This window comes from Patagioenas fasciata, chromosome 5 (assembly GCF_037038585.1).
Source record: "Patagioenas fasciata isolate bPatFas1 chromosome 5, bPatFas1.hap1, whole genome shotgun sequence".
Classification (NCBI taxonomy): Eukaryota; Metazoa; Chordata; class Aves; order Columbiformes; family Columbidae; genus Patagioenas; species Patagioenas fasciata.
The window spans coordinates 7,149,584-7,177,525 of NC_092524.1; the positions used below are offsets into that span (position 1 = coordinate 7,149,584).

Sequence of the window (27,942 nt, forward strand, 5' to 3'; positions counted from 1 at the left end):
AATAATGGAAGTGTTATAGAACAGTTCACTTTAGGGTTTTTTTTTTGTTTCTATTCCACCAACTCAGATCATTTATATATATTATATATATATATATATATATATCTCAGCAGAAATCTGTCTGGCTTTCTACCTAGAGCAGAAAAACCTGCACTATCTTAAATGGCCCTCCAAAAGTTACGGGGATAGATTTACCTTTAGAACTCCATCAGAGTTTAAAACGCAGCCCTCTACCTGTGACCAAAGCTTCAATTTTAATTCTTGCATTTAAAGATGGGGCAGGCTCTTCTCATTCAAAACGCACCTAACGAGCGGTTCTGCTGTGACAGGATCCGTCCTGCAGCTGCTCTCTAGCATCACGTAGCCACGAATGTCACTAACTTAAGCAATTTTCTACAGGACTGCAATTATTTTCCTCTTTCTATTTTCCCCATCCTACAGCAACACAATCAAGACGTAAACACAAAGGAAGTGTAGCAGACACATCACTGATTTCATTGCCATTTAAGCCAACCCTGGCAGCTCTATACCACAGACTGATGAGGAAAGCACATTAAGCACTTGCAACAGAACATCCAAGTGGACCTGTTTTGCAGCCTGATTAATAGAAACAACCTCTAAGGACTAATCACAAGTCGAGCCCTGTTTTGTAGATTAATAGAACAAAGGCACAAGAGAATAGGGGAGGTTACAGGACTGGAATATAAATAAGAAAAGGTGTACGCTCTAGGTAGCTTGACTGCTAGTAATTATCGGCTAAAGGCACATCCTTACGGGGAGATCTTGCTGCTCTGTGCCAAAGTGGCTCACTTCCAGATGGACGATCAGCCTCTGCGTCTCTAACTATTTTATCTGTATTTTAACTCCAAAGTTTATGAAACAACAACAAAATTCTCTGAAACAAAGCATACTTTCCTCTCACACTTAAAGCATGACTTAAATTGCTATTGAGATTAGGTGATGCTAAAATTTGCAAGAACTATACTTCTCACTCCACGTAGCTCATGCGTGACTTCTAATCGGTGCTGAACATTAGCAAAACGTCAAGGAATGAAAAAATGTGCGTCATCTCGCATTTAGTTTCAAAGGAATTCATGCCTCTGAGGTAAACTATTTCTCTGCTTCTGAAAGTATTCAATTTAAGTGGCTATACCAAATGTAGTGAAGGCTTAGAAGATGCTTGTAGTGAAGGCAACAGCAACACAAAATGCTGCATCTGTGCCTCCGTCAGAGCTCCGGAGTAGCGCGGGTACCACTGACAGCCAGTGGTACTGAGCACAGGGGAACAGCTGCCCAAAATCCTGAATGAAACAAAAAAAGCCCTTCTGACTCCAGGGAGGATGGATTTCATCCTTTGTATTTCAGAATACATCCTTATCTACAGAAAGATCAGACAATATACTGGATTCTATCAAAGTGATTTATACCTGACGTTTTTCTGTATTTTCTGAGCTTTCCCAAAAGCTCAGTCTCTTCCAGTGCTACACACACAAGAATACGAGCAATGCCGTTCTTGAACCTTATAAATCTAGTTTATGAAAAAGGATCTTCAGGTTAGGCAATGGAAGACATTCTTTCTTAAAATTGTATTTTCCAGGTTTCTCAACAACTATAAAATCTGTGTTATATTCACAAACAGAAGAGGGAGACAAACTTACTAAGAACTGAAAAATCAAATTCAGGTGCCCATAACCCCAGAGATTACAGTGTACTGGGCATCCCATATTGAAAATGGGAACACATAAGGACTAGAGCTTTCAGCCTAGCACTCAGTTTGCCTTTCTCTTCCATTTTCCTGCGATGCAAGACATGGAAGTGTCCCAAGCAGCCCAGATGGAACACCAAGAGGTGTTATGGAGAACACCTTTCTTGCACTTCTTTTCATTACATTCCCAGTTTTGGAAACGAGATGCATTAAAATCTGTGCCAGGAAAAGGAGATGGAAAGGTTCATCCTTCCTCCTTATATAAAGCTTTGTTATATAAAGTTTGAGGTGATACAAAATCCATAAGTATATTCGCAGGGTACAAACTCATAAAACCTACTCAAGAATGCAACGCAGCAGCTGCAAATATCAACTTTTGTTGGTAAGATACGCTGATTCACATACACAGAGAAACAAAAGGGCTTTCTGAGGAACCAGACCATACAACTTTCTTGTCAGTCCTACCCATCCATGCTGAAGCATCAAAAGGCGAGAGCTCCCCAGAATCAGAGGACAGACAAGTTGTTAGATCTGCAGATACAATACTCAAACACTCACAACATTACTAGCAAAAGAAATATGATGACAAACTTGTCAGATGATTTCAAATCAACATGAGCTTATTTTCTAGGAAGCCTTATTTTTTTTGCCAAGTAGCCATAGGCACAGGCATGACATGTCTGTCAGTATGTAACGCAAACAGCTAAGCACATATACCAAAGGATACCAAGTTGTTTACAGAGAAGGTTTTATACAAAATGCTAAAGAGGAGGAACACTGAATGGAGTTAATAGGTGGCAACAACTTTTTCCCAGGTACATCATACAAGCGGACCATAAACCAAAGTCCTTATTTGTACAAAATTATAGCAACTTATCCCCGTAACTATTTTCATTCCATGCCATCCAGAGGACAGGCAGACAACAAACCCAGGGCAAACTTTATTTGGGATATAAGTTTTATATTAATGCCACTGACTGTACATTAAAAGAAGACTATGTTCTAGAAAGACTGGTCAAATTATAGGTGTTCATGCACACATGGAGTTGATAAGCAGGTAGAGCTCACCTTTTGGGGCTACATCACATGCACTGGGATAACCCAGATCACTCACTGAGGTGGTAGTAGGGAACCACAACTTGTGAGGCCTCTGTATTCACACGTGTGTGCAACTCAGCCACAGCTATGAGGGCACGACTATAAGCTGCTTGTAAACCACTGCTTAAGCCTTCTGTGTGCACATATACAAAGATCGCTCTCAGCCATACTAAGATTTTGATATTTAACTAATAGAGTCAGAAATGTCAGCAATTCTCATACTTCAGATGCACACAAACCATAATACAGACTAGCACCGAAACATCTTAGAGATGGTTATGAACACCCAGCAGTGTCATTGATTTTCAAATGAATCCATGAGGGTTGACCACATCTCAAATAAGGTGCCAGATCTATTCTACTCAACAGACTCTCAGGAAAATCTGATGAATGCAGCTGTCACTCTTGACCTTTCTGTCTATGCTCAGAGTCATGATCAGTGTTCTCTTATTCAAAGTGCTTATGCAATTTCTGCTTTATTTCATAGTGTCTGTGAATTACTTTAAGCATTTTATACACATGTCATGGTGAAGTTAGCATTCTGATCAATAAGTATTAGATAAATATAGAATCACAGAATCATCCAGGTTGAAAAAATAGACCCAAATCATCTTGAAGACAGCCATGAGAAATCTTACCCTTACTGGGAGCTAACAAAATCTAGTCGCCTGCTACTTGACTTACTTTTGTATTAAAACCAAGTACAGTCTTTCAAACACTATTTCTCTTCCATTTCTATTGCATCTTATCATGTGAGCTTTATCGCCAGCTCCACCTGAAGCAACGTAAATTCCTACAATTCTTCTCCTGTTTCTCCTGAGCAGATAAATGAAGCAAACCACCTGTAGACTCCACCTGTTTCACAATCCTGACAGCGCACAGGACAAGACCTATCTTCTCCCACGTCACCCCCCATCTAATTCATTTCACGCATTTTCTAAAGACACTTGAAAGTATCCCTATTTTTACAATTACAGCTTAATTCAGCAAAGCTCTTACTATGTATATTGCTATTTAAGTGATAATTATATAATGAATACACACACATACACACATTCATGCACATTGGGCTGGATGGGTCTCACCCTTCCAGTGATATGGCCCTCATGTTTTCACAGAATCACAGAATGTCAGGGATTGGAAGGGACCTCGAAAGCTCATCCAGTGCAATCCCCCTGCCGGAGCAGGAACACCCAGATGAGGTTCCACAGGAAGGTGTCCAGGCGGGTTTGAATGTCTGCAGAGAAGGAGACTCCACAACCCCCCTGGGCAGCCTGGTCCGGTGTCTGTTAACCCTCACTGAGAAGAAGTTTATTCTCATATTTAAGTGGAACCTTTTGTGTTCCAGTTCATACCCATTGCCACTTGTCTTATCATTGGTTGTCACCAAGAAGAGCCTGGCTTCATCCTTGTGACACTCATCCTTTACATATTTATAAACATTAATGAGGTCACTTCTCAGTCTCCTCCAAGCCAAAGAGCCCCAGCTCCCTCAGCCTTTCCTCACACGGGAGGTGCTCCACTCCATCATCTTTGTTGCCCTGTGCTGGACTTTCTCCAGCAGTTCCCTGTCCTTCTGGAACTGAGGGGCCCAGAACTGGACACAATATTCCGGATTCCACCTACCTCTACAGCAAAGTCTTGATCTCCCACTTCGTTCCTCACTGGAGTCCTGGTTTCTCCAGGTCACCAGCTCCTCCAGACAGCCCTGAACCTGTTCCTGCCGTGTGCTCCAGCAGCCGAGCCCACACATCCTCCAACAGCCTCTTTGCCTGTCACTCAGAGCATCCAGCTGCCTCCTACTTTGTCCTGCTCTGGGTATATCACACGGGGACCACGAAAGAAGAACGTAACGAGGTTGGAAGACCATAATCCAACACAAAAATCTGTTCTGATGTCAGTTCAAAGCTCAAGCCCCTCTCTTACTTCTCCAGTCTCCTACTGTGAAGGTGGTTGTCCTCGAGTGAAATCATTTTACACTTAACCTTCACAGCACGGTATGTGCAGTTTTGTCTTTCTTGCCTTCTGCAGCAGCCCAGCACAAAGAGGTACGGCACACACAGGCAGAAGAAAATGGTAAAGCAGGAGCCCTGGAGTGCAAAAGCTGCACGGAACAATTTACTCAAGCAAGTATCACCACACAACACTGAGTCCAACCCTATAAGGAACCGTATATCTCCACACGCGTTAACTCTTTCCTTCCCTCCCCTCCTCCTTCCCCAGCTCCTACTCTTTAAGGGGGTTCAGATCTCCTTCCAAGATGAAGTTTGTAGCAGCTGAGCTGACAATGTCAGGAGTTCCATAGTATTCTAGTTAATCCCTACTCTTCCTAACTCCTCGCTGGGTACAAGTGCTTTCAGCCTACCCAGTGCACACAAACGCCACATTCACCGCTGTGTTATTCCAGTGACCGCCACAAGGAAAGCAAACTTCTTGTTCCTGCACAGCTGGCAAGTGAAAAACCGCCAAAACAAAGGCAACTTGCAAACACAAGCACAACTTGTGGGTTTTGCATGCACGACTTGTACATCAAAATGACATTTCAAGCCACAACCAGGAGACCACCGTAAGGAATTAGCCCCCCGGCAGCACGGCTCATGTTCATTCTGGCTCTTTGCTTTTTTGTACAGCACCTACTGAACTCCAGGAAAATGGGGCAGGAATTAGAGACACAGAGCAGATTCCCACCATCATCTGTTTGGTATGGCTCTGAAGGAATTCAAACCGCTGCTTCCACACTAGGAAAGATTCAAAAGAGTTGGGAGAGCCACCAATTTATGTCTGTTTTAAATGTCTAGGCTTCCACCCACAGAAAGACACAGATTGCATGTTAGGTTAGTAACAAATACTGTAAAATTCTTATTCCTGCTGAAGTCAAGCCTGAAGGAAAGGTGAGGACTTCATATGATCTGCCCCACCACCAGGATACAGAGCTTTCCAAAGAATCAGCTAGGACAAGTTAGCATCGCAGTATTAAAAATTACAAACATTCCACTATTTATTTAAAAAAATAAAAGGTAAGTTTTTAAAGGAAACAGGACAATTTTTTACTTACAAGTGAACCTGATATGGACACAGAAGAAAAACCAGCGACATTCCTAACAAGGCAAAAAATGTAAACAAACGGCGGCAATTCTAGACCGGGGGGAATACATTAGTCGATCCTAAAACGAGAGACTTGAAGGACCGATGCCAAGAAAAACGAAACAGAAGCCTGCACCTCTAAACACAACCACGCCACAGTGGTGCTGTGTTTGTTTAACACGCAGACAGAGGACTCCAGTCTTTGCCAATACTTTCCTCAGTTGCTGACTCCGACTGTATAAATACAGAATTCCTGAAAAACTGGTACAACCAGCAGCCTTGTCCAGTCTCCCCCTGGTTTCCTCACTGCTAAATAGCAATGAAGAACTTTATTGCTGAGTAGTCGCCGTTTCTATTCCTCCCTTCTCCAGGCGCAAGCTAATTGCCAACTAAGGCTATGAAAATAAAAGAAATGAGATCTATTCCAAGCCATCAGTATATCTGAACGCGATCACGTGAGTTGCCAATTGGCTTTCCAGTCCTCACGCTCAATATCTGCTGTTAATTTGCTCGCTATTTCAAGAACTTGAAGACTGTCAGCAAAATCCGTGATGCATTACAAAACTTATAATTGAAAAGGAAGAACAACAAACAACTGGTGCTTTTCTGACAGGATAAACACAAAGTCTGAAAAGACTGAGCAGGAGAAGGGAGATGTACTAACTCAGAGCTACTTGTATTAAAATACGATTGCAAACGAAGCTGCGAAAGAAATGAGAATGATAGAAATAAGTTCAAACTTAAGGAAAACCATTTGATGAAGCCCCTGAATTCTCCTCTGGGTGAAAAGAAAATCGTACAAAACATTATTTTTAAAGGAGATGATTGAACCTGTCTATGCTTTCTTAAGGCTGCATTACCTATGCCAATTAAAATTTTGCTTCTGAAAAGGAGTTAAGGCCCTTCCTCTGGAGTTACTAAAAAAAGCCCATGAAAGCCCTGGTGAGCGATAGCGCGACGTCTGTTCCTGACCTCGGGATCACCCTACAGATCAAATTCTTGGACATACGAAAAACCCACTTGTATTCATTAAAAGCAACTGGGAGGCTGCTTTGTGCTTCTGTTCTTGAGGCCTGAAGCAGCCACGGCTTGATGAACGTGCAGGATATTGCAGAACAACGCTCCTGTTCCTGACCAAGGGAAGAGCTTCATTCAGGATTCAGTGATTTTCATCACAATGATGCAAATTGTAGATTTCAGTAATTATTTAAATAATCAATTTTAATCTTTTATGTTTGTGCTTTTCAGTTATCTTCATCAAGTTGATTCCATTAGCCATTAAAATGCATTGATTTATATTGAGTTGGCTTTTATATTAAACATCTTCTGCTCTCAGAAAGATTTATCTATAGTTATCTAATAAAATATATATGTTGAAAGTCTTGGGTCTACAGTTTTATTTTATTCTGCTAGATATGGGTGCAATTTGCCCATAATCTTAATAGTTAAAAATAATGCAAATGGTTGCTTTATTAGACTATTTCATACTTACGGCTTGTGACATTTTTTGTGGAATTTTTATGGAGAACAGAATTTAAAATCCATAAATAAGCCTATTGCCTCGTTATTCACGAAATTAACTGCCATAAATTTCTATGCACACAAAATAAAGTTTATCAGAATACCTTTTCATTTCAACTATTTTTGTATTTCAAACAACCTAAAAGAGCTACCTGTAGAGCTGAACAGCAGAACAAAATAAAAGAGAGGAAAACATTCTCTCTGAACAATTGTTTCCATCAAAACGTGGTTTAGACAAATCCTGGTTCCAGTTTACCGCCGTTCTCTGGTGGTTTTAATGTTTTTAAAGCTTCATTAGAAACAGACATTGCTAGAATACTTGCAATCAAACCTCCATAACATTAAATTCAGTCCTTAGCACGGATGAACAATTCCAAATACCTCAAAGACTAGAGGTATTTTAAAATAACAACATTCAAATTTAAAGAAAACATATATATATTCACTGATATGTATTCAGCACCCAAAGCTGCAGTAAAACCAGACTGTCTCTCCTACGCTTTTACAGATACATCAAATATGAGTTATACTCACATACAATTCACAAAGGGAGTTTTAAGACTTAAAAATTCATATGCCCATTACTGTCTATATATTTTTGTCCTGCTCAATAAGTAGCCTCAATCTCAAATTTCCAAAGGAGAAAATGTTTCCATTGGAATCTTTAAGAGTTTTCACTGCATAAAGTACAAACTATCAATTATTTTCCCACCAAACAAGCCAGGTTCATGGGGCAAAATAAGGACGAGAAAGGAGGGAAATGTTTTTGTGGATTGTTATCTACACATCAAACGGAAAACCTTCAGCCATTCTGCTCCTTCAAGGTACATCAAAACATCTCCTATTTAAGGTGTGAAAATGCCACTTACATTCTCCACCTCTGCAAATGAGAGGAGCGTGATTCACATCCCACCCTTGCTCTTTTCTCTTCTAGGGGCTGATACTCTGTTTTCAGCTCCCCTCCAGCTAATGCCATTTAATACGCTAAGAACCATCAGGCTAAATTCAAATTTTCTGCTCCTTAGAGGCTGTTGATATGCACCACCGCACATTCCAATTGCAAATACACATGAATGCTCCCGTGTATTGTAAGTTATTTTCTACATACAAATTCTACTAAATTGTAAGTTAGGAGGCACTACTTGAATTCTCTCAGGTCTTTAGAAAGCTTTCAGATGTACCATGAGTAATAACATGTAATGAATATGGACTGATATTTCTTTCCTGTAGTTACACTGAGTTGGCAATTTACATTTTCTAAATAGATAGATGACTTATAGCCAGTTTTCTGAGTCTTCTGGCAATTACTTCTTAGAAACCCATGACAGGTTGAAACCCTCCAGAATCACAGCTGTTATTCTTGGTTTGATCCCTCTTTTTAAATTAAAACCAGTAGCTTTATCAGCAAATGAGAATTTTTTTCCCTCTGGAAATACTTACAAAAATGCACATAAATTGAACATGCCAACTTATCTCATTTTAGGGTTGGAGCATCTTCTGGGTTAATGACCAGTGTTCCACTTCTGTGACAAAACTAATTGGGGGAAGGAGCCCATAAATACACACAAAACCCCCACAAATTCTCTTCCTTTGGGGTAATCTGAAGATTTATAGTAGTTGAGCAAGATGTGATTGGAGGGGAAGGAGGAAAAATTTAAGTGCTAACAGGATTGTCTGATCATTCTGTCTCAGTTTCCAGGCACAGAACAGATTTGGAACAGATTTTTCGTGTATCTGATGTGACTTTACCCTCTTCTCAAAGACCAACTGAAATGCAGGAAACCAGCTGAATTATCACATTTTCCAGGAACTGTCATTATATTTAAAAAAAAAAAATAGAGAGACAAAGAAAAATGATACCACATCTCTATGTTCCAAACACAAACCAGCTGACCTAAAAAGTTATATTCAAAATGACAGCCCTAAATCCACATCAACGGTTGTTCAAAACATGCTTTGACATCATTTTTTCACAGCTGAACACAAATGAAACATCATTCATGAGAAGTCTGCACTTGTTTGGAGCTCAGTGTGCCTTTCTAGCAATTTAGCTTTACTTCCCATTGAACCCTAACTGGAAAAATCCAGCTATCAGTGGATTATAGGGAGGAATAATGAAGATTTGTCTTCCCTGACTAGGTCAGAATACATATCATACATGTATTACAGTTCATACAACTCATGTCCTTGAGGTAGCATCCCTTAATATTTCAGAACAAACATTTTAAATCCACCTGCAAAACGCAAAAGGGTAACAGATTGTCATTATGGATTCGAGAACCAAAAGAGGGGGAAAAAAGATCACTACATTTTGCCAGTACATATAAACATAAACGTAAAGGCATACGACACAATTCTCCATTTCAGAATACCAAGCTCTCTCTTCCCCAGACTTTCACTCTGTGTTCTCCAGATCTCCGCAACAGCTCTATAGTAAAGAGAGTCTGGGTGAATCTGCCCCAAATAAATCTGAGAAGACGTCTTCGCTTTGCACTCACTGAATGCCTGCAGAATACAAGCCCTCTGAGTCCGAGACGTACGTATGGAAAAAGCTGAACACAATCTTAACCTCAGTCACAAACCTTCCAGCTCACACAGCTGCTCACTTGCAGCAAGTCTCAAATCCACTTTACACTACCCAGGGCCTCGTGTACCCTGTCTTCTGAGTGTCATATGCTTCTAGTACTAATTAAACAGACAAACAAACACCTTTGAAATGTCTTTAACAGGTGATTCCTAACTGGAATTAAGACTATCTCCCCCAATTAGCTGATACTGCAGGATTTAGAGGTGTTTTGTGTTTTTTTTTTCTTTGGTTGGTTGGTTTTTTAGGTAAGCGATGTCAGGCTGATTTAAACTACTAGCTAAAGGCTATGACTTAAATTAAAATAAACCCCAGTAGCTTAAGTCAAGAATCCAAGACGCAGAGCTGGAACACAGTTTTCTAGCCAGCACTAATGTACACAACCTGACAAATAAAACCACTGTCAGAAGCATCACTTTTTGTGGTGGTGTATTAATCACCAAGGCCTTCAATTAATAGAGATGAGGAGGAAAATTTCTGATCTCTGTACAGGTTTGCCCCATTCTTTGGTTCAATCCCTGCCATTCCCTCTTCCTCTCCTACTTTCATCTTTGAAGCAAGCTTGACATCAAAAATATGAGCTATTAGCTTATAATAAACCCTTCTTATAGGTATGCATAAATTAGCATCTGAGTACTTCAGCTGGCAACTGAGAATGCCAAGTAGTGTAATGATTATCACCACCACTGAAGTTCAGGTTTCTGGTAGAGCCTGAAAGGACTATGGCTGTTGTAAGCATGAGAATTTAAAGCAAGTGCTACCCAAGACTCCAGAGGTATCACCCGTCACAATTAAACAACACGTAGAAAAAACAAGGAAGACTCTCCTTACTACAAAACTCAACAGCAATTTTTCCTGCTCGTGCTTGGCACAGGGGGTGGAATGAGATCAAAACTGGCTCGAAATTTCATTATCACAACTTCACAAGCAAAAGAAAACAATGCCTAGAACTGATCCGAAATAGCGCTTAAAGCACCTGCTGCCTTGAACCTTGTACTGTGTGGGTGTTAAATGCTACCACGCTAATCTATTAGCACAGCAGACATAATTACCTAAACAACATACCATATAACGGAGCTTCTTTCCCTAATGCATACTAAGATGCCACTGCAGCTAACCCATGAGCACAGAGTGGATATTGACCCCTCTATTTTTTAAATGCGTTCAGTAGCCAGAACAGAAATTATTACAATTCTTTTTCCCTTATTTCACACACATGGCCAAATATAACCTATTTATCCACAGAAAAATGTGGCCACTGTTTCAGAGTGGTTTACAGCTCAGTGTGATACTGTTCTGCAGGGCAATGCAACAAAGAAGCTTCATGCATTTGCAACAGGAATGATTCCTGTCGTGGTTCAAGTAATAAATAGCAAAGAAAGTTAAATGGAGACTTACCACGGGGCACCGTATATTCGGAATCCTTTAACTGTTACCTCTGAATCTTGTAAGTAAATACTATTTGTCAGGAGTGACTGAACATTGTCAAAGTCCTCTGGTTTCAATTTGGACACAGAGGGAAAGCGGTAGTAATCTTGTTTAACAAGGTCTGCCATGAATTCCTTATCAAATGTCAGTTCATGATTCCCAGCAATCACTATTTTATATTCATACGGTAGGTTTCCTGAAATAACAAAAAAAGAGGACTTAATTAGCACATTTTCCTCCCACGCCAGCATTGCCGGCACAATAAGTAGACAGCTAGCAGTGACAGAATGAAACACCCGAGATCCGTGAGCAAAAGTTATTAATACTGCTTCTCTTCCATTGAGTGAAACTGTGTTAAAATGTAAAGCAGCATCACGTGAAGCAATAATAAATAAAAAAATGAAAAGCGTTCACTGCAGAGTTAAACAAAACAAGCCGGTAGGTACCAGAGCAGCTCCAAAGGTGGCATAAAGCACCACCGCTCCCCTGCTTTCAGCTGACAACACTTCAATTTAGATCAGCAGAAGATGTGACACTGAGTCCTACCAGTTCATTGACAGTCAGCAGCCCCAGTCCTAATCCACAGGAGGAACCTGCAGTGAGGGTGTCACACACCCCGGTACACAACTGTCGTGAGGGTACCAGGCCTGGGTACTGAATTAGGTTGCTGGTGCTGTTGGTTATTTTTAAATTATGCCGTTATTTGGATTAATTTGCATTCGAGTGGCATTTATTCCAGATCTAGCCTATTCTCCAAAGCTCCAATTTACTCACAATGGACTTTCACTTTATCATTACTATTTCGTTTCTGGCAGTATCTCATCTCTGTAAGAAGTACACACGTAACTCAGGCAAATAAGACAGAAGGCAGGAAAAAGGCAGCGTGGTTAATTCATTTACCGTGAGGGTCAGAGACAAAGATCATAAGCTGGATCACCCCAATTCAGAGCAACTATTCCCCTTGTTTGGAACAAGACATGGATCTGGCCCATGGAGCCAGATTTTTGCAGTTCAGGGACAGATTTTTCAAGCACTTGGTACAAAAAAGTGCCAGATCTTCCAAATACACACTAAACATACTGGGTGCTGAGCTCCCTTAGAAAACATGGTCACATACCGTGTTGTCTTCACAGGAGTTAGGTTCTTTTACAAAATCTGGCCCACTGTGACTTGTCAGAAATCACACGTGACTTTGCATCAAAGCTGATTTCTACCATCTTCACCATAAGCCTGATTACCTAGTCTTATACCAAATCATTCACTTTAGTGTTTATTCCTAATAACCATTTAGAAAAGGTTGGTTTTGCTGTGTGGGTGGTTTTGGTTGATTGTTTTTTGTGATTGTTTTCCCCTGTTCCCCCATAAAGGCGTCAAAATGTATGTGGAAATCTAGGGGTCCATCTTCCACATCTGGTACCCCCAACATCTGTCCCAAGGAACACAGAACCAGATGCTATATATTTCTTGTGAATACAGTTCCCCTAAACAAATGTGGCTTTGCTAATTTGAAACTTGCCTTTCAACTTTCAAAACTGTTTGGGTTTGTGGGTTTGTTTTTTTTTTTGAAGTTTCAAAGTAAAGCACTAAGTATTTACAACAAGATTAACTTTTGCCTAAATAAGACTTACAGGGAACCAGTCAAAACCCTCCGCTTTTTAATATTTACAGCAAGGAAACAGGAATTACACAAGATATGTATATGAACATCATCTTCGCAAAATTAGTTAATTCTGGATAGAAAAACAAAAAGCTATAAATCCCCTGGAAAAAAACAAGCAGACATCTCCACAGACACTTCACATCTGAACAAAGTGCAGATCATACATATTCATAACTCTCCACAGTGCTGTATTAGATTAAAAGTTGGGGGAATGCAATAAATGTTCCTCTACAGTTTATGCCTCACTCTTTTCCCTCTTCCCTCCCCTTCTCCACCCCTGCTACATGCTGCTCTACAATTCATTTTTATTTAAAAACTCAATGTGGCAGGTACCTACAATTCCTGCTCTCTGTGACTCCTGGGCATAAGGTAAAATTGCTATTTTCTCCTCTCTCAGGAAACATAAAAGATAGCACTGGCATGAAATTTGATACACTTGTCATAACTATCAATCCCCCCAAACAAGCTAGATGTGATTAAATTCTCAGAGAAGTAGGATGGAGAAGTTAAATTCAGGTTTCTGCCAAGTTATCAACATTTGCCAGTCTTAGCAGAGAAAACTTCTCATCTTACTGGATAAATGTTCAGGTTTTCTACTTTCTCCCATGTATTTTGATAGATTTGCAAAATCAGTGTCACCCCATATGATGATGTCATTAACGTATCACAGATGTTTCACAGCTTCACCCTGTTCCAGCGCAGTCTGGACCAGCCCATGGCAGAGGGCAGGGCTGTGATTCTACCCCGGGGCAGTCGGTTCCAGGTGTACTGGATGCCAGAGGGACTGAGAAAAATGGGATTAGTGATATCTATTGTGGCATATCGCTTGGCTGCCTTTGATTCCAACTGGGATTGCAGTTCTAGCATGTCCGGCACGGCAGCACCTAATGGCAGCGTCGCCTCATTCAGGCTGGTCTACCCTTAGTCTCCAATTGCCATCAGACTTCCATACGGAATTGTCAAAGGGTGAGCGACTTTTACACATTCCTCCTTGGCTCTCCAGTTGATCAGTCAACTTGAAATGCTAGAGAGAGTGCAGGAGGCGACAAAGCTGGTGAGGGGGCTGGAGCACAAGTCTGATGAGGAACAGCTGAGGGAGCTGGGGCTGTTCAGCCTGGAGAGAAAGAAGGCTGAGGGGAGACCTTATCGCTGTCTACAGCTACCTGAAAGGAGGCTGGAGCATGGAGGGTGTTGGTCTCTTCTCCCAGGTAGCAAGTGGTAGGAACATAAGGCCTCAAGTTGCACCAGGGGAGGTTTAGATTGGATATTAGGAATTGTGGGGCATTGGAACAGGCTGCCCAGGGCAGTGGTGGAGTCACCATCGTTGGAGCAGTTTAAAAGGCGTTTAGATGAGGTTCTTATGGACATGGGTTAATGCCAGAGTTAGGTTATGGTTGGACTCTATGATCCTGAGGGTCTCTTCCAACCGAAACGATTCTATGAACTTACGTGTGGGAATCAGAGAGTCCTGGTTGGTGCAATGTTGCCTCCGATGCACTGTTGTGTTGTTGCTGGCTGCAAACACTTACATCACTTTAAAGCATCAGCTGAACAACACTTTTAATACACCTATTACACAGGACAAGGGGGGGAAGCTGGGAGAACTGTTGGGCTTTTTTTAACCTATATAAGTAGGTGTTCCAGTGCTTTTTTAAGTTCACCTTAAGTACTTGATCCTAGGAGTCCTTAATCTGTGGAACAACCGTTCCCGTTTTAATGGCATGCTTCATACGAGTACAATTTAGTCACACAACCCGGGTTCTGCAGAGCTGCCAGACATGAAAAGGAGTCTGACTGGCAATGAATGTTAACTTGCTGAGTCCCTATAAAAACAGAAAATCGCATTATTTTTTGACTACTGTTACCTACAAAGCTCACAGGGAAGTAGGGGAATAAGAAATAATGTGACACTATCTGTCTATATAATGGTGGAAACATGTATATACAAACAAACGCTATGGAAGTGCTTTTAATGTGAAGCTCTGAATATGCATACGCATGCATTAACTATTCACATAAGACTTCCAGGCAATGTGAAGTGTTTTCATGCCCATTTCATAGCCTCATAGACCCTTTGGCCATATGTTGAGAAATGGGCTAAGAAACCTTGAAGTACAAACCACAGCCCCTCCAAAAAGACGCAAATCTGTAGAAGCAAGACACCTGTGCAAGTGAATCATCTCCAATTTATGGTATATCATATATGTTTCAAATGTGTAAAACTGCTCATGGAGCATTCACCTATAACCAAGCCCATGTCCACGTCCAGAGATAAACACTGAAGGAGCAGATTTTGTGTAATTCCTGTGGACTTCCAGTCCCCGCAGAAGCACGAGTTGCTGTCAGTTGCCCATTGACGGGCAGCAAGTGAGCAGCAGACCCTGGTCCTGGTGAGCAGCTCTGTACCAACACTCCATAGGGTTTCTCCTGGAAAGCCCACCATACCTCAGGGCCATGGTTACTCTCTCTTCCCAGCATTTACGGCACCATCACAAAACACACAGGCTGCTTTCGGCTTTTTAAAAGAAAGACACAGTATCTCAAAAGCTCTGAGTTCTCCTTCGGCAGCAACAAATGAGTTAGACTGTGTAAGTACAGCTATATAGACTCAAGCTTTCAAATAATAAACTGGACTTCTCTGCAGCTACTGAGATCCAAAACTAGGAATGAAAAACAAACATCTGTTCTAGGATGAGACTGATCAACTGACTGTGAAAAGTATCCTGGCTGTTTTAATCAAACAGCCTTCACATTATGTCCTCAATGCAATACCTAAAATTAATGTCAACCAATACACGAGCTGAAAACATAACCCATGAATTTCTATGCATTTTACCTCTCTGTGAATCTACAGAAAGAAAGAATTAAAAAACAAAAAAGTGGGCAAATAAAAGAGAACATGCACAAAGCCAGAACATGCTTCTAAGGAAGTACAAAGAACTGAAGCACAATATCTCTCAAAACCTTCTTGATGAAAAGTATTCCAGCAGCTTTTTAAACTATAGTCAGTTCCAATGCCGCTTGCTTTTTTTTCCCTCCAAAAGAAAATTCTGTAGGAGGAAAAACAGAAGCAAAACACACATGGGCAACACAGCAAGAGGAGTAGATGAATCAAAGTTTAACTGTTTTGCCTTTATGCAAAGAAAACATGAGACCACAGCACAGGGAGAAGCAAAGGCTGAGACCCCTGAATTCCTGTGATAAATCTAAAGCTTGTACATTAAAGCTCCTCTTTGTTGAAAACGCTGTTAGACACAACAAAACAGCAATGTTAGGTAAGTGCAAGCTCTGCCTCTGACCTTTCACTCTGTAACCGTCAGGCTTCATTAATTTTCACAAGGCCTGACAGCTCTAGCGTTAATACTCACACTTGCGGATCGAGCCACACAGCAGGTTCAGACTGCTACCTTCTCCTCTGAAACTCATGCATTAGGATTTCTTCCATGCTGGCAATGGAAAACCAAGTCTAAGAAACATTAAACACAAAAAACTACGTTACAATAATGCCAAGGGTGAGCCATAAACCCATGAAAGCAAGGAAGTATCGAGGGAATCTCGCCTCGGCGGCTGTCACCCGGCTGTGTGGTGACAAGGTATGGCAGCAGACACCTCCGTGCGAGTGACCACAGGTACAGGAGCTACTGAACCTCTGTGGGCACCCAGGAGCGTCTCATCCTGCAGAATCACCAAGTATTGCCACTCATTCTCTCCCTCACAGGTAAACACAGTGAATTTGGTGCAAAACCAGGCCGTAACATCGCCAAGCGCAGTACGAACCATGTGTAGCAGAACCTAGTTAATTATGAGTCTGATTTAACGATGCTCTGACGCTGGTAACAATTCCTTGCTTTTATGTATTTATGTCTCAACCATAACATTATTCTAATGTAACTGTTTGTGATTAATATCCTTCTCCTCTCTGACAAAAGGAAAAAAATGTAGCACAACATGAACGACCATCTTTCGTTTCACTTCGGTGTTCCGTGTCTTCCTCAGCATTACTCTGGCATTACATACATTGGGTTTTCATCTCTAAGGTGTTTTGAGTTTCACTGAGCTACTGTTAACATTTTGTTCTTGAAACATAAAGAGCTTCACTGAAGTTTTGCAAATTAATACATAAGATTTATTTGTTTTGAAACAGATAGAATGCGAGGTTTCTGTTTGGTCTAACCTCTAATCAAAAAAGCCTCCGGATTTTGCAGCTCACAGCTCTGCCAACTTTAGGTGGAAAAAGTCCCCCGCAAATTGACTTTAAAATGATGAAATTTGAAACAGAAGCAGCACAGTTTTCTCTGCTTGTTAGTGGCTGGAAAGGCTTTTTTTCAGGCTTAATTACTTAACCTAAAAGATGGAGTTTTCAAGAAAAAAAAACCCACCTAATTTTAAAAAGCTGACAGCTAAGAAGTTTCCCTTTAAATTTAGAAAATTCTGAAAACAACACCCTCCCTGCAAATCACAACAGCCTTATTTTTTCCCCTTCATTTTTCAAAATGTTTCTTGCAGAAATGGTAGCTCCTTCCCCATAGCAGAGCAATAGATGAAGAACTGACACCGCTGCACCCATGCTACATCCATGCTCTCAAAGATCCTTTAAGTGAAATAGCACTCACTTGGGAAAACATAGAAGGTTTTCAGGCAAGAACATCTTTTGTCTGGTAGAGGTGAAGGGTGTTCCTCTATATAGAATTATCCTATATTTACACTTACAATGAGATTTGCATATAGGCCCCCATACTTTAAGGTCTATTGTGCACGTCTACTGCAAACACATAGAAATATGCTGTATTTTAAATTTTACATTTTCTCTTGTGATCAAGATCTTAATGTACCAGGGCTGACAAGTGTTAGATCGATTTCAGCTCGGGGTGGTTTCAAATGACTCGGATCTTGAATTCTGAATACCAAGGCTGAGAATTGGAACATAAACTCTGCCTTCCGAGTGCCAGTGGGGCTAAGTAGAAATGTTCTCCTGGAACTTGATTAAGACTAAATTGAAAAAGAACATTTTTGGTTACTATTACATTAGGCTAAAATATAGAAATGAACCCTAATACTATCTAAATCTAATAAGAAAAAACCATCTCTATTTCAAATTTTTCAAAGCATTCTCTATAAATGCATCACAGATCAATTTACATGGTACTTTCGCCAATAAGCAAAACGAAATCATAGGTTCCAATTGGCTTAACTCATATTGGAAAGTGCGAAAGCAAACGCTAGAAAATGCAATTACTGCAAACAAACTCCATTTTCTCCACTCAGGAGGGAATTTCAGGGAACATTTTATTGCCCTCAAATAATATTTCTAAAGGCATCAATACACAATTCTATTTTCTTTTCGGAGTCCCTCCACTATATAACCTAATCCTTTCTGAAGAAACTCACCAGATTTTGAAATAATATATTGGTTGTTGATATTACCTTGTGCACGCACATACTGTATCAATTTAAACCATTTTTCTCTATGACTCTTAAGAATATAAAAACCAACAGTCACGGTCTGACACAAACAGATCTGGACCTCCTTCCCATAACATACCCTTTGTCTCTGTAATTTACAATTCCAATTAAGTCTTTTTTTCTACAATAAACGAATAAAAGCCATCAAAAAGAAGGTCATCCTGAGAAACAATTACACAGAAAGTAATTAAGCTAATCATAATTATCAGAGACAATGTCTTGGTATTTTCACGTACATATATTTTCACACTGCAAAAGGCCACCGAATGCTAAGGACAAGATTTTCCAGACAAAGCAAATTCTTTATTTAAAAGAGGAACAAGTCTGGATATCAATTCTGCACCACTTACTGAATGAAAACTTACTCAAGAGAATGAGAATTATGAACACGGGACCCAGAGATCTAGATTCTGCCCCAAATTCTTCTGTCTTATTGCCAGGGACCATTATGTGATAACCTCCTTTTCTGTCCGTCCACAGGACTGAAAAACACACCTCTGCCAGGATACTTCCAATATCTACCTACCTTAAGATAAATACACAAATCCACCAGGAAACACATATAACCACCAAAAACATTCTCCTGTTTCCCTCCTCTCTGAACTTGTTCCCATTATTTGTTTTCTCATTTTTAAATGAAAGTCTTTGAGACTTAGAAATGCAGAAAACAGGAGGCAGGTGCCTCCCTTTACCTCATATCCTCGTCACTATTTCTGAAAAGAAATCCCTCTAAATGCCTCATTTTTAATCTATCCCAGGAAAGTGATCAGAGTGTTTCTTATAAAATGAAAAGTCTTGAATACCTAAACAAGAAGCTTCTGATAACTATTAATTTTCTTCCTATAATACAGTATATTTCACATAACTTCTCAATTTTCATACATGGAACTGAAATCCTTCATTTCCAAACCATAATTTTTGTGTACATTGTTGGTAAGCTACAAAATATACCAGGGCTCAGACTTAACTGACTACCAGGACTAAGGTAACATGGATAAATTCCTATAATGATAAGGGAAAAAGTAATAAGTAGGGACAGTAAAAATAATAACGAAGAAAATAAAACCAAAAGGAAAAAGTAGAAATAATTTTTTAAAAATATCCCAAAGATTTTAAAAGCATGGACTGCCATCTAAAAGCAGGACATCAGCTTTTAAATAACTCTGAGCATGTAACACTACTCAGTGTGCTAAAGCAATGAGCTGCTTTTGAAATTTTACCTTGTGATCACCTTTCGTGGTTTTACTTGTGAACATTTAAGTATAGGAAGCAACGCTGACATTCAAAGGTGTTTTTAAACACACTTTTGGATGTTGATGTTTGTTGGGAATTATTTCTTCCTTTTCAAAGTTGGAAGAAGAGAAATCTAAAACCTGACCTGAACTCCACTTCTAGATGCAGCCTGATATTCATTTGACTGCACTATGTACTGTATTTCAGAACCACCTTCATGGTCCTGTCCTGAAATTTTGAGAGAGAATAAAAACCAAAGTACACAGAGAACATAAACAGAAGTTACAGTCAGCTAAAAACACTCAGGCAGGACTTTCTGAACCTACGGTATTATTTTCTGAATCTCACGTTTAAATTTATTATTCTAAATAAGCCCAAGCATTCCAATATAGTCTTTCAAGATGAACTTGGATATCAGGAATCTCCTGAGCCCTGTACAGAAATTCCCTTTAATAACACAGCCCATAGAAAGGTTTCTTAGCTACTAAAGGAGACAACCAAATCACTCTGGCTCTATCATGTTATTACAAGGAACCAAATTCCTCTTACGCAGGTTTTTTTTCCTTGCAATCTAGAATTGCCTGAGCAGAATGGCACGTAGCCTCAGATACCTTGTAAGTTCAAGCATATATAGTAACCCCAAATACAAAAAAAAATGCAGAGAGAATGAATTTTAAGCCCGATAAAGGTCTAGAGCAGTAATGATGGAAATTGGTGCCTGTGATTTCTGAGTTCCAAATCTCACCCCGATACTATTTCTTGCCACCTCCTCTCTTCTGGCTTTGCAGAACTTCAATTACCAAATAATTTATGTTACAGCATCCCAGGACCTCAGGACACACAGTTCAGACTGAAGGGTTTTAAAACTCCAGGGCGCTGTTCTTTGAATTTCAGTGGGCAAACCTGTGTGCTGAAATACCTCCTAACTGGTCTTCCAGAGCAGGAAGAACAGAACACACTGTATCTTATGTAAATTCCATTCTGCAATATAAAGAGTTTGAGTATTTGTGATGGAATTCAGATGAAACTCTTATCTTTCCAATCCCGGTTACTACAAGCACTCTGCTGCTGCCATCTCTGCCCTATAATACGGACAACAGTAAACACCTCACCTACTAAGGTACTGAAATGTTTTTAGATCAAGTTAAATGGATATGTGGGATTTATGGTATTTGTATGTGTGCATTTGAATTTACAGTAACATTTTCACAAGGTGTTGCAAAATCTGTATGATGCAGCATCTGTAGTTCCCTTTTGTGTGCAGAAGCACACCGAGGATTCTGGTAGATGAATAAATATTTCTGTGTAATTAAATGCAATCATTAACTGTTGGGGCATGAAGCACTTGCAATTTTTCATCGGTGTGCGTTCTGCAGAGTAGGGTCTCTTGATTTACCCGTTTTAGCCATCATTTCCTGACTTAAAAAAAAAAAAAGAATGAAAAACCGCCATAAAAAGGTATGATATGCAGACCTGAAGTTTTGCTGAATAAAGAAACAACTATAGTTAATCAGAGCTAGTCATTAAGACAAGGTACTAAGAGAACAGCTATTTCAGTCACTTATACAAAGGTAACAATTTATTTCTTATTTATACTCCTTTCTGCTAAGGTTTTGCCCTTTCACCCCAAAGGCAAGCACCATTGTTTTTACAGCTGGCTTCACAGAAGCATTTGTTTATGAATGGCTATATTGCTTCCACTATAACCACATGCACATCCTCTCCAGCAACTCACAGAAATGCAGGGACCCATTTTAACACAGATTTCCCGAGCTGCCAGTCACCAGAGCCATGGATCTTCCTTCCCTCTGTCCCGGGGGACTGGGGACAATGGTGGCACCAGGGCAGCCCCTTGGCCAGGCATCCCCTCAGCCATCCAGTCCCTCCCTGCTTTCACACTCCAGCTAATGGCACAGGATTATCATTTACAGCCAGGAGACTGGAAATGGCGAATGGCTTTCCTCACAGCGCTAGTCTGGGAATTATTTCGCATGGGATTTTATGAGGGGATGTTAGTCCGGGACCTTTACTCTCAGAACCATGAGTATGACTCCAGGTAAATTACAACCACCAAAGCTTGCAACAGGGACAGAGGAAAGCAGAAGGAACAAACACCTTCCCCACAAGGCTCAGGAGAAACCTGCTGCAAAAAAACTGCAGGAAACCTCACGGTTGCCTTGCAGCCGTTCTGCTCATCTCTCAGTAGGGAAGGCAAAGCCAAATGCTGCTTAGGGAGCGAGGAGCCTGAAGAGTAATGTGTGAGAGAGAGCGGCTCAGTAAGTAAGAAAATGTGGGTAATTTTTTGCCATTCGCAGCTGTTTTAAACTGAAACTCTCCATGTTTCTGTGGCTGGTCACATTAAAAAAAAAAAAAATTAATGGCAACATTCAGGAGAAAAGTAGCTATTGCACTCTGATACCAGCCTGGTCTGTAATACTAAAGATTCTGGTTTGTTAGAAAAGATGTACATAATTCTGAGGTCTTTAAGGTTCACTTATCAACAGTTACAGGAAATTTAAAGTACAGAGTGCTCCTGAGCTCTCATTTTTTAATTTTATTAACTTGGGAAGAAATGAAGCTCTGGAAAAAGCAGGTGCATCTCCACTACTTTGCATCCCTGTGCTCTCATTTGTCTCCCTCTTCTTTGTGGGCTCCATCCCTCCCCTAGTTTGATGCTATTTTGCTCTCTTCTGTGTTGGCTTTGCATCTTTTTTGCCTCATTCCTTAGATTGCTGTCCCCTGTTGTGCTGCTTAGTTCCTTCTCTACTAAATGTACCATCAATAGCAAGTGAGGGTTTGGTAACCATCACCTCACAGCAGGGGGGCAGGATGCGAAAAGACAGACCAGACCAGCTCAGGGCATCGCAGAATGGTTGGAGTTGGAAGGGACCTCTGGAGATCACCCAGTCCAACCCACTGGCTAAAGCAGGTTCACCAGAGCAGATCACACAGGAAGGTGTCCAGGTGGGTTTGAATGTCTCCAGAGAAGGAGACTCCACAGCCTCTCTGGGCAGCCTGGTCCAGGACTCTGGCACCCTCAGAGTAAAGAAGTTTCTCCTCCTACTTTTCAGTCTGTGCCCGTTGCCCCTCATCTTATTGTTGGGCACCACTGAAAAGAGTCTGGTCCCATCCTCTTGACATCCACACTTCAAATATTTATAAACTTCTTTATCAACTTCTCCAGGCTGAACAGACCCTGCTCTCTCCTCATAAGAAAGCTGCTCTAGGCCCCCAATCATCTCCACAGCCCGCCACTGCACTCCCTCCAGAAGTGAGGCACTGAAGTGACCTGGTCTGAGCCTCCACACAGAATCACAGAACGTCAGGGATTGGAAGGGACCTCAAAAGCTCATCCAGTCCAATCCCCCCGCCGGAGCAGGAACACCCAGATGAGGTTCCACAGGAAGGTGTCCAGGCGGGTTTGAATGTCTGCAGAGAAGGAGACTCCACAACCCCCCTGGGCAGCCTGGGCCAGTGTCTGTCACCCTCACTGAGAAGAAGTTTATTCTCAAATTTAAGTGGAACCTCATGTGTTCCAGTTCATACCCATTACCCCTTGTCCTGTCATTGGTTGTCACCGAGAAGAGCCTGGCTCCATCCTCCTGTCACTCACCCTTTATATACATTGTAAACATTAATAAGATCACCCCTCTGTTTCCTCCAAGCTAAAGAGCCCCAGCTCCCTCAGCCTTTCCTCACATGGGAGATGCTCCACTCCCTTCATCATCTTTGTTGCCTTGTGCTGGACTCTCTCCAGCAGTTCCCTGTCCTTCTGGAACTTGTCTTGAACACACGATCTCAAGTCCTGAGAAACTCCATTCCCAAAGCTGTGGAAGGGTCCCCACACGTGAGCCAAACCTTGAGAGCAGCCTGGCACCAGGGGACCCAGCAGCAGAGCGAGTCCTCCCAGCCCTGCACCGCGGCCACCAAGAGAAGACGCTGCCTGTGGGTCTTGCAGCACGCTACAGAGCAAGCACTGTTATTCACACTGAAAGCACAAATTCCTTTAGCTCAGGGAAAAGGCCTTCTCTTCTTTTTTCCCCCACCAGCGACACTGAATTGCCCACGAATATAGCACCCATCCTCTGAAATCAATATACTCTCCAAATATAGTCAATAAAGATTTCAGGTTCTTCTACCAGGCATGATGGAGGTGGATGGGAGAGGTGGAGTTGCACAAGTCTTTCTTTCACAGCCCTTTTGTGCCAAAACTCATCATTCTGATAAATAAAACACACTCCAATACTCAGCTTCAGCCCACTGCAGCAAGAGGGTTAATGAACAAGCCATGCAGGCTGGTTATAGCCAGCAAGAAACAACAATCTATTTTTCTTTAACAAAAAATTAAGTCAGTAATTCTCAGAACATTTATTAACCCCCTAGTATAGGCAATTACTGCAAGATAAAGGTCTGCGAGCCTTACATTAACATAAATTGCTGCATGTTGCTTTTCTACAGCATAGTAACATCCGCAACAGGGTGAATAAATGCTAACGGTTGAGTTTTAAGCTTGATTCCACCCCCCCAGTCTAATGTTTTTAGCAATCTTCACTCTCAGTGGCTGTTTGGACATTAAAAAAATTTGTTTTATACAATCAAAAAAAAATGCAGGATGGCACTTCACTGAGATACCGTTTTGTAGCTCAGTTTAAGGTAATCTCACAAATTTCCTAACACGCAGAACTGAAAAGAGGAAAGGGGTGGGAAGCACAAAACCGAAGACACTTCCTGCTGTCTCTAGGTTCTGTAGTTCTGCAGCATAAAAAAAACAGTGGCGATTTGAAAAAAAAAAGCTTTGTAATAGACAGGACACTGCCAACCAGCTTTAAATTGAATTACACAGCCTGCTAATCTTTATGATGAAATAAAATTTCTTCGAACACTACACATTATACTAAAATCTGCAGTGCTTTCTCCCCCCAGCCCCAGCTCTCTCTGGTCCAAGCAACTCCTTCATCCCGAACCATTGTTCTTTATAAGCAGGAATGCAATGCTCTAACAGAAAAACAACTTCTATTGATTAGTGTTAATACGGTGTGCATGATGTGAAAACTTAGGAGAAAGGCATTTTTGCACTTTGTATTTTTGATACAATACTTAAATTGCAAGTGGCAAATAAATTGCAGGTGTACAAAAAATACATACTTTGCTTTCCACTGAAATAATTCTCACATTACGACAGCCGGCTGTAGCAGCAAAGCTGGAAGAAGAATTTGCTGACAACGTCTATAAAACTTCCTATTTGGGTGGCATCACTTGTTTCATGCCTGGTCAATACAACAACCATAAATCTTCGTTCTGTTTTAAAGTGGATTTGCGGGAAAGAGGGAATTGAAAGGAAGAATTATTTTGGTTATTTTATAAATCTGGTTTGGTTATGGTTTATTATTTGAAGCCTGATCATCCTTCCCATTTTAAGACAACTGCAGTCCAGGAAAGCAGATCCAAGAAATGACTGAGCAATTACCATGATGGAAAGTCCTGCCCAAGAACTGAGCAATACTTTCCAGTGCTCACTGGCTCCTCTCTTTCATTGAAAATTACCAAATGAAGACATTGGGTTGAAACATACGAAGAGCCACTCAATCCAGAACATTATTCTCTTCCAAAGCACATTTCACCTGAGCCGAGTTTTCTAAGGCTGTCAAATAACACCTTAATGTTTGGTTTGGTCATCACAGGTAGTACACAACCTGTACAGAGAATTTTACAGTGTATCTCTAGTAAGTGACTACAGTTTAGGAAAAAAACCTCAGTTTCTCTGTATGTCATTATCAGAGAGAAAATGTAGCTTCTTTTGAAATTTCGTTATGAAAAGTTGCCAGGAAGAACAAGAATAAAACAAGAAACAACAGATCAGGTATGAATAAACTTACACTGCTCCTCATGCACAAGCTCCACTTCGGCCAGTGGAAATTTAACACCCATTTTATACTCACAATCTTGACACTCATTTCTATACGATCTTTTCTATTTTACAAGTTAGACTTCTAGGGTTCTTTTTTCAACAAAGCATCCAATATCTGACTGAGACCAGAGGAAAAATACAAAGCAGCAGCTATAAAAACCATAGCACCAAAGTAGAACTTTGCACTTTTTTTTCACCTTTGTTTTCACATTTCACTGTAAATTGCTACATCAGGAAAATATGATTATGCAGCTTATTGCCAAAAATCCACATGGCTCTACCTTCTCATTATTTTGTAAATGCAAAAAAAAATGCAACATTCAAATTATTTTTGTATTCCTCTGAGAAGAAAAAAAAATAAAATTAGTATTAATGTAACTAAAAAAGTTGTATGCAAATAAAAGCTGAGCACTGATGATTAATTTACTCAAGCCATATGGGAATTTAAAACTAAGTACAAATGAAAATTTAATAGCGACATTAAACACAGTTCTAGTTAGAACAAAAGGAAATACTCTTAACTAGTGATATTGCAATAAGATCTAAATAAACTTGAAAGAAGTTTGTTAAAACTTTATTACCATAAAGATGGAGTGAGATACATATCCCAGAGAACTAAATAAGTAAAACCACCCCACACTAAACCAAAAAATTTGAAGATGACTCAGATTTCATCATGCTAAATGCGGAGCTTTTTTCAATAAATTGCATCAACACATTCCAAACTCATAATATTCCTTCAGCATCTATTAGCAACTAGTATTAATAAGCAGACACAATGAAACTGTCTGTACAATCTTGTCAGTGCACCTGCAGGTCTCCATCGCTCTCCAGTTCAGAGCAGCTCTGAAGGACGCGGCCAACGTGCCCTGGATGCTGCACATCACTCCAAACTCCTAAAGGTGCCACAGGACAGGACTCCAGCACCACCAGAAGTCACCTCTCTCCACCTCACTCTTAGTGAAAATCAGCGTGCCCCATTGCAGGGTCTGAAGCCTAAAGCAGCTCCAGACAGACGAAAGAGCTGTTTTCAAAATGAGACTAATGGGTTTTCCAGGGAGTTGCTTTTTTCTCCCCCAGAACAGCTGTGCAAAACTCAGATGTTACAGGATTAGAGCCACCTCAGCATTTTCTTTCACTTGCAATGAACTGTTTTTTTTTTTCAAGTGCTACGAGTTTTGTTCATCAAAATGTTATTTTATGTTTAGTCAATTATTCATTCTGGTTATAGCAAGTGAAGCAATATAGGGTTCAAAATACGCTCCAGATGGTAAAAGCACAAATCAGAACTACATCCATTTATAAAAACAGGAAGAGATTTGTTTTTATTACCATAATTTTACTTTAAAATATGCATAAGCTCCCTCCTCGTTCTAAATTAGTTCAGAATAGTTTGAGCTAATGTCACTCTGAATTTGAAGAAATTTAGAGCTTCCTGGTTTGTTTCTATTAGATGCTAAAATACTTCACATCAGAAACATTTTTAAGGAGCCCAAGTCCTCAAGAAATATTTATTTCATCACAATGAAGCTGTTTTCAGTGCACAGCAGCAAAAGGAGCACACTTACATAAAACCCTAAATGAAATATGAAATACGCCTGGAAAGGAGAGGAAACCCAGATAAAATGAAGGAATAGCTGAGCCAGACCAGAGAGACTGAGAAAGGATACAAGAGGAATGCGACCCTGAATTTTTGAACACTGATAAGAGCTCGATCTCACTATTATACTATTTTGTTACAGCTCATTTTTTTCCTTCAGACTAAATTATGCTATCTTCAAGATCAAACACTATTTTGGCAGGTGTCTGGCTTACAGTTTTGGATATAACTGCAAGTTTCTACAGTACGAATGCAGAAATCTCAGTGTAGACTGGAACCAAGTATCTGTCCATACCTCCAAGGGCAACCCCACATTTCCAGCGCTCTTCCCATTTCGTTACACATTCCATGTCACAGCCAGAAATTCCAAGCTGAAGCTGCTATTTTCAGTAACTAAACTTTCACACAAAAATGAACTTTAAAAGAACCGACAATACATTTCTCAGGACCACGTCCATATATGCAGGGTGTAACGAGAAAACCTCCATGTCAGAACAGTAGAATTGTTCTTTTCACTTTAAGTAACTTGATGGCAAGGACATACGTTACAGGTAAACAAATACTTCCTCCAGTACAAACCCATGTGTGTTTGGCCACTAAACCATTCACAAAGTCCAAGTCATTTTCCCACTGAAATAAAAAGAAACATGCATTCAAA

The 27,942-nt window shown here is 40.5% G+C and overlaps 1 protein-coding gene across 3 annotated transcripts in view; it reads right to left on the reverse strand.

The window, feature by feature from the left end:
• MPPED2 (metallophosphoesterase domain containing 2) overlaps window positions 1-27,942 on the reverse strand; it is a 106,794-nt gene that overhangs the window by 35,005 nt on the left and 43,847 nt on the right. For all 3 annotated transcript variants that reach the window (XM_065839244.2, XM_065839245.2, XM_065839246.2), the window contains exon 4: window positions 11,391-11,616. In XM_065839244.2, the coding sequence (XP_065695316.1) occupies window positions 11,391-11,616 (226 nt within the window). The remainder of the gene's footprint in view (window positions 1-11,390; window positions 11,617-27,942) is intronic.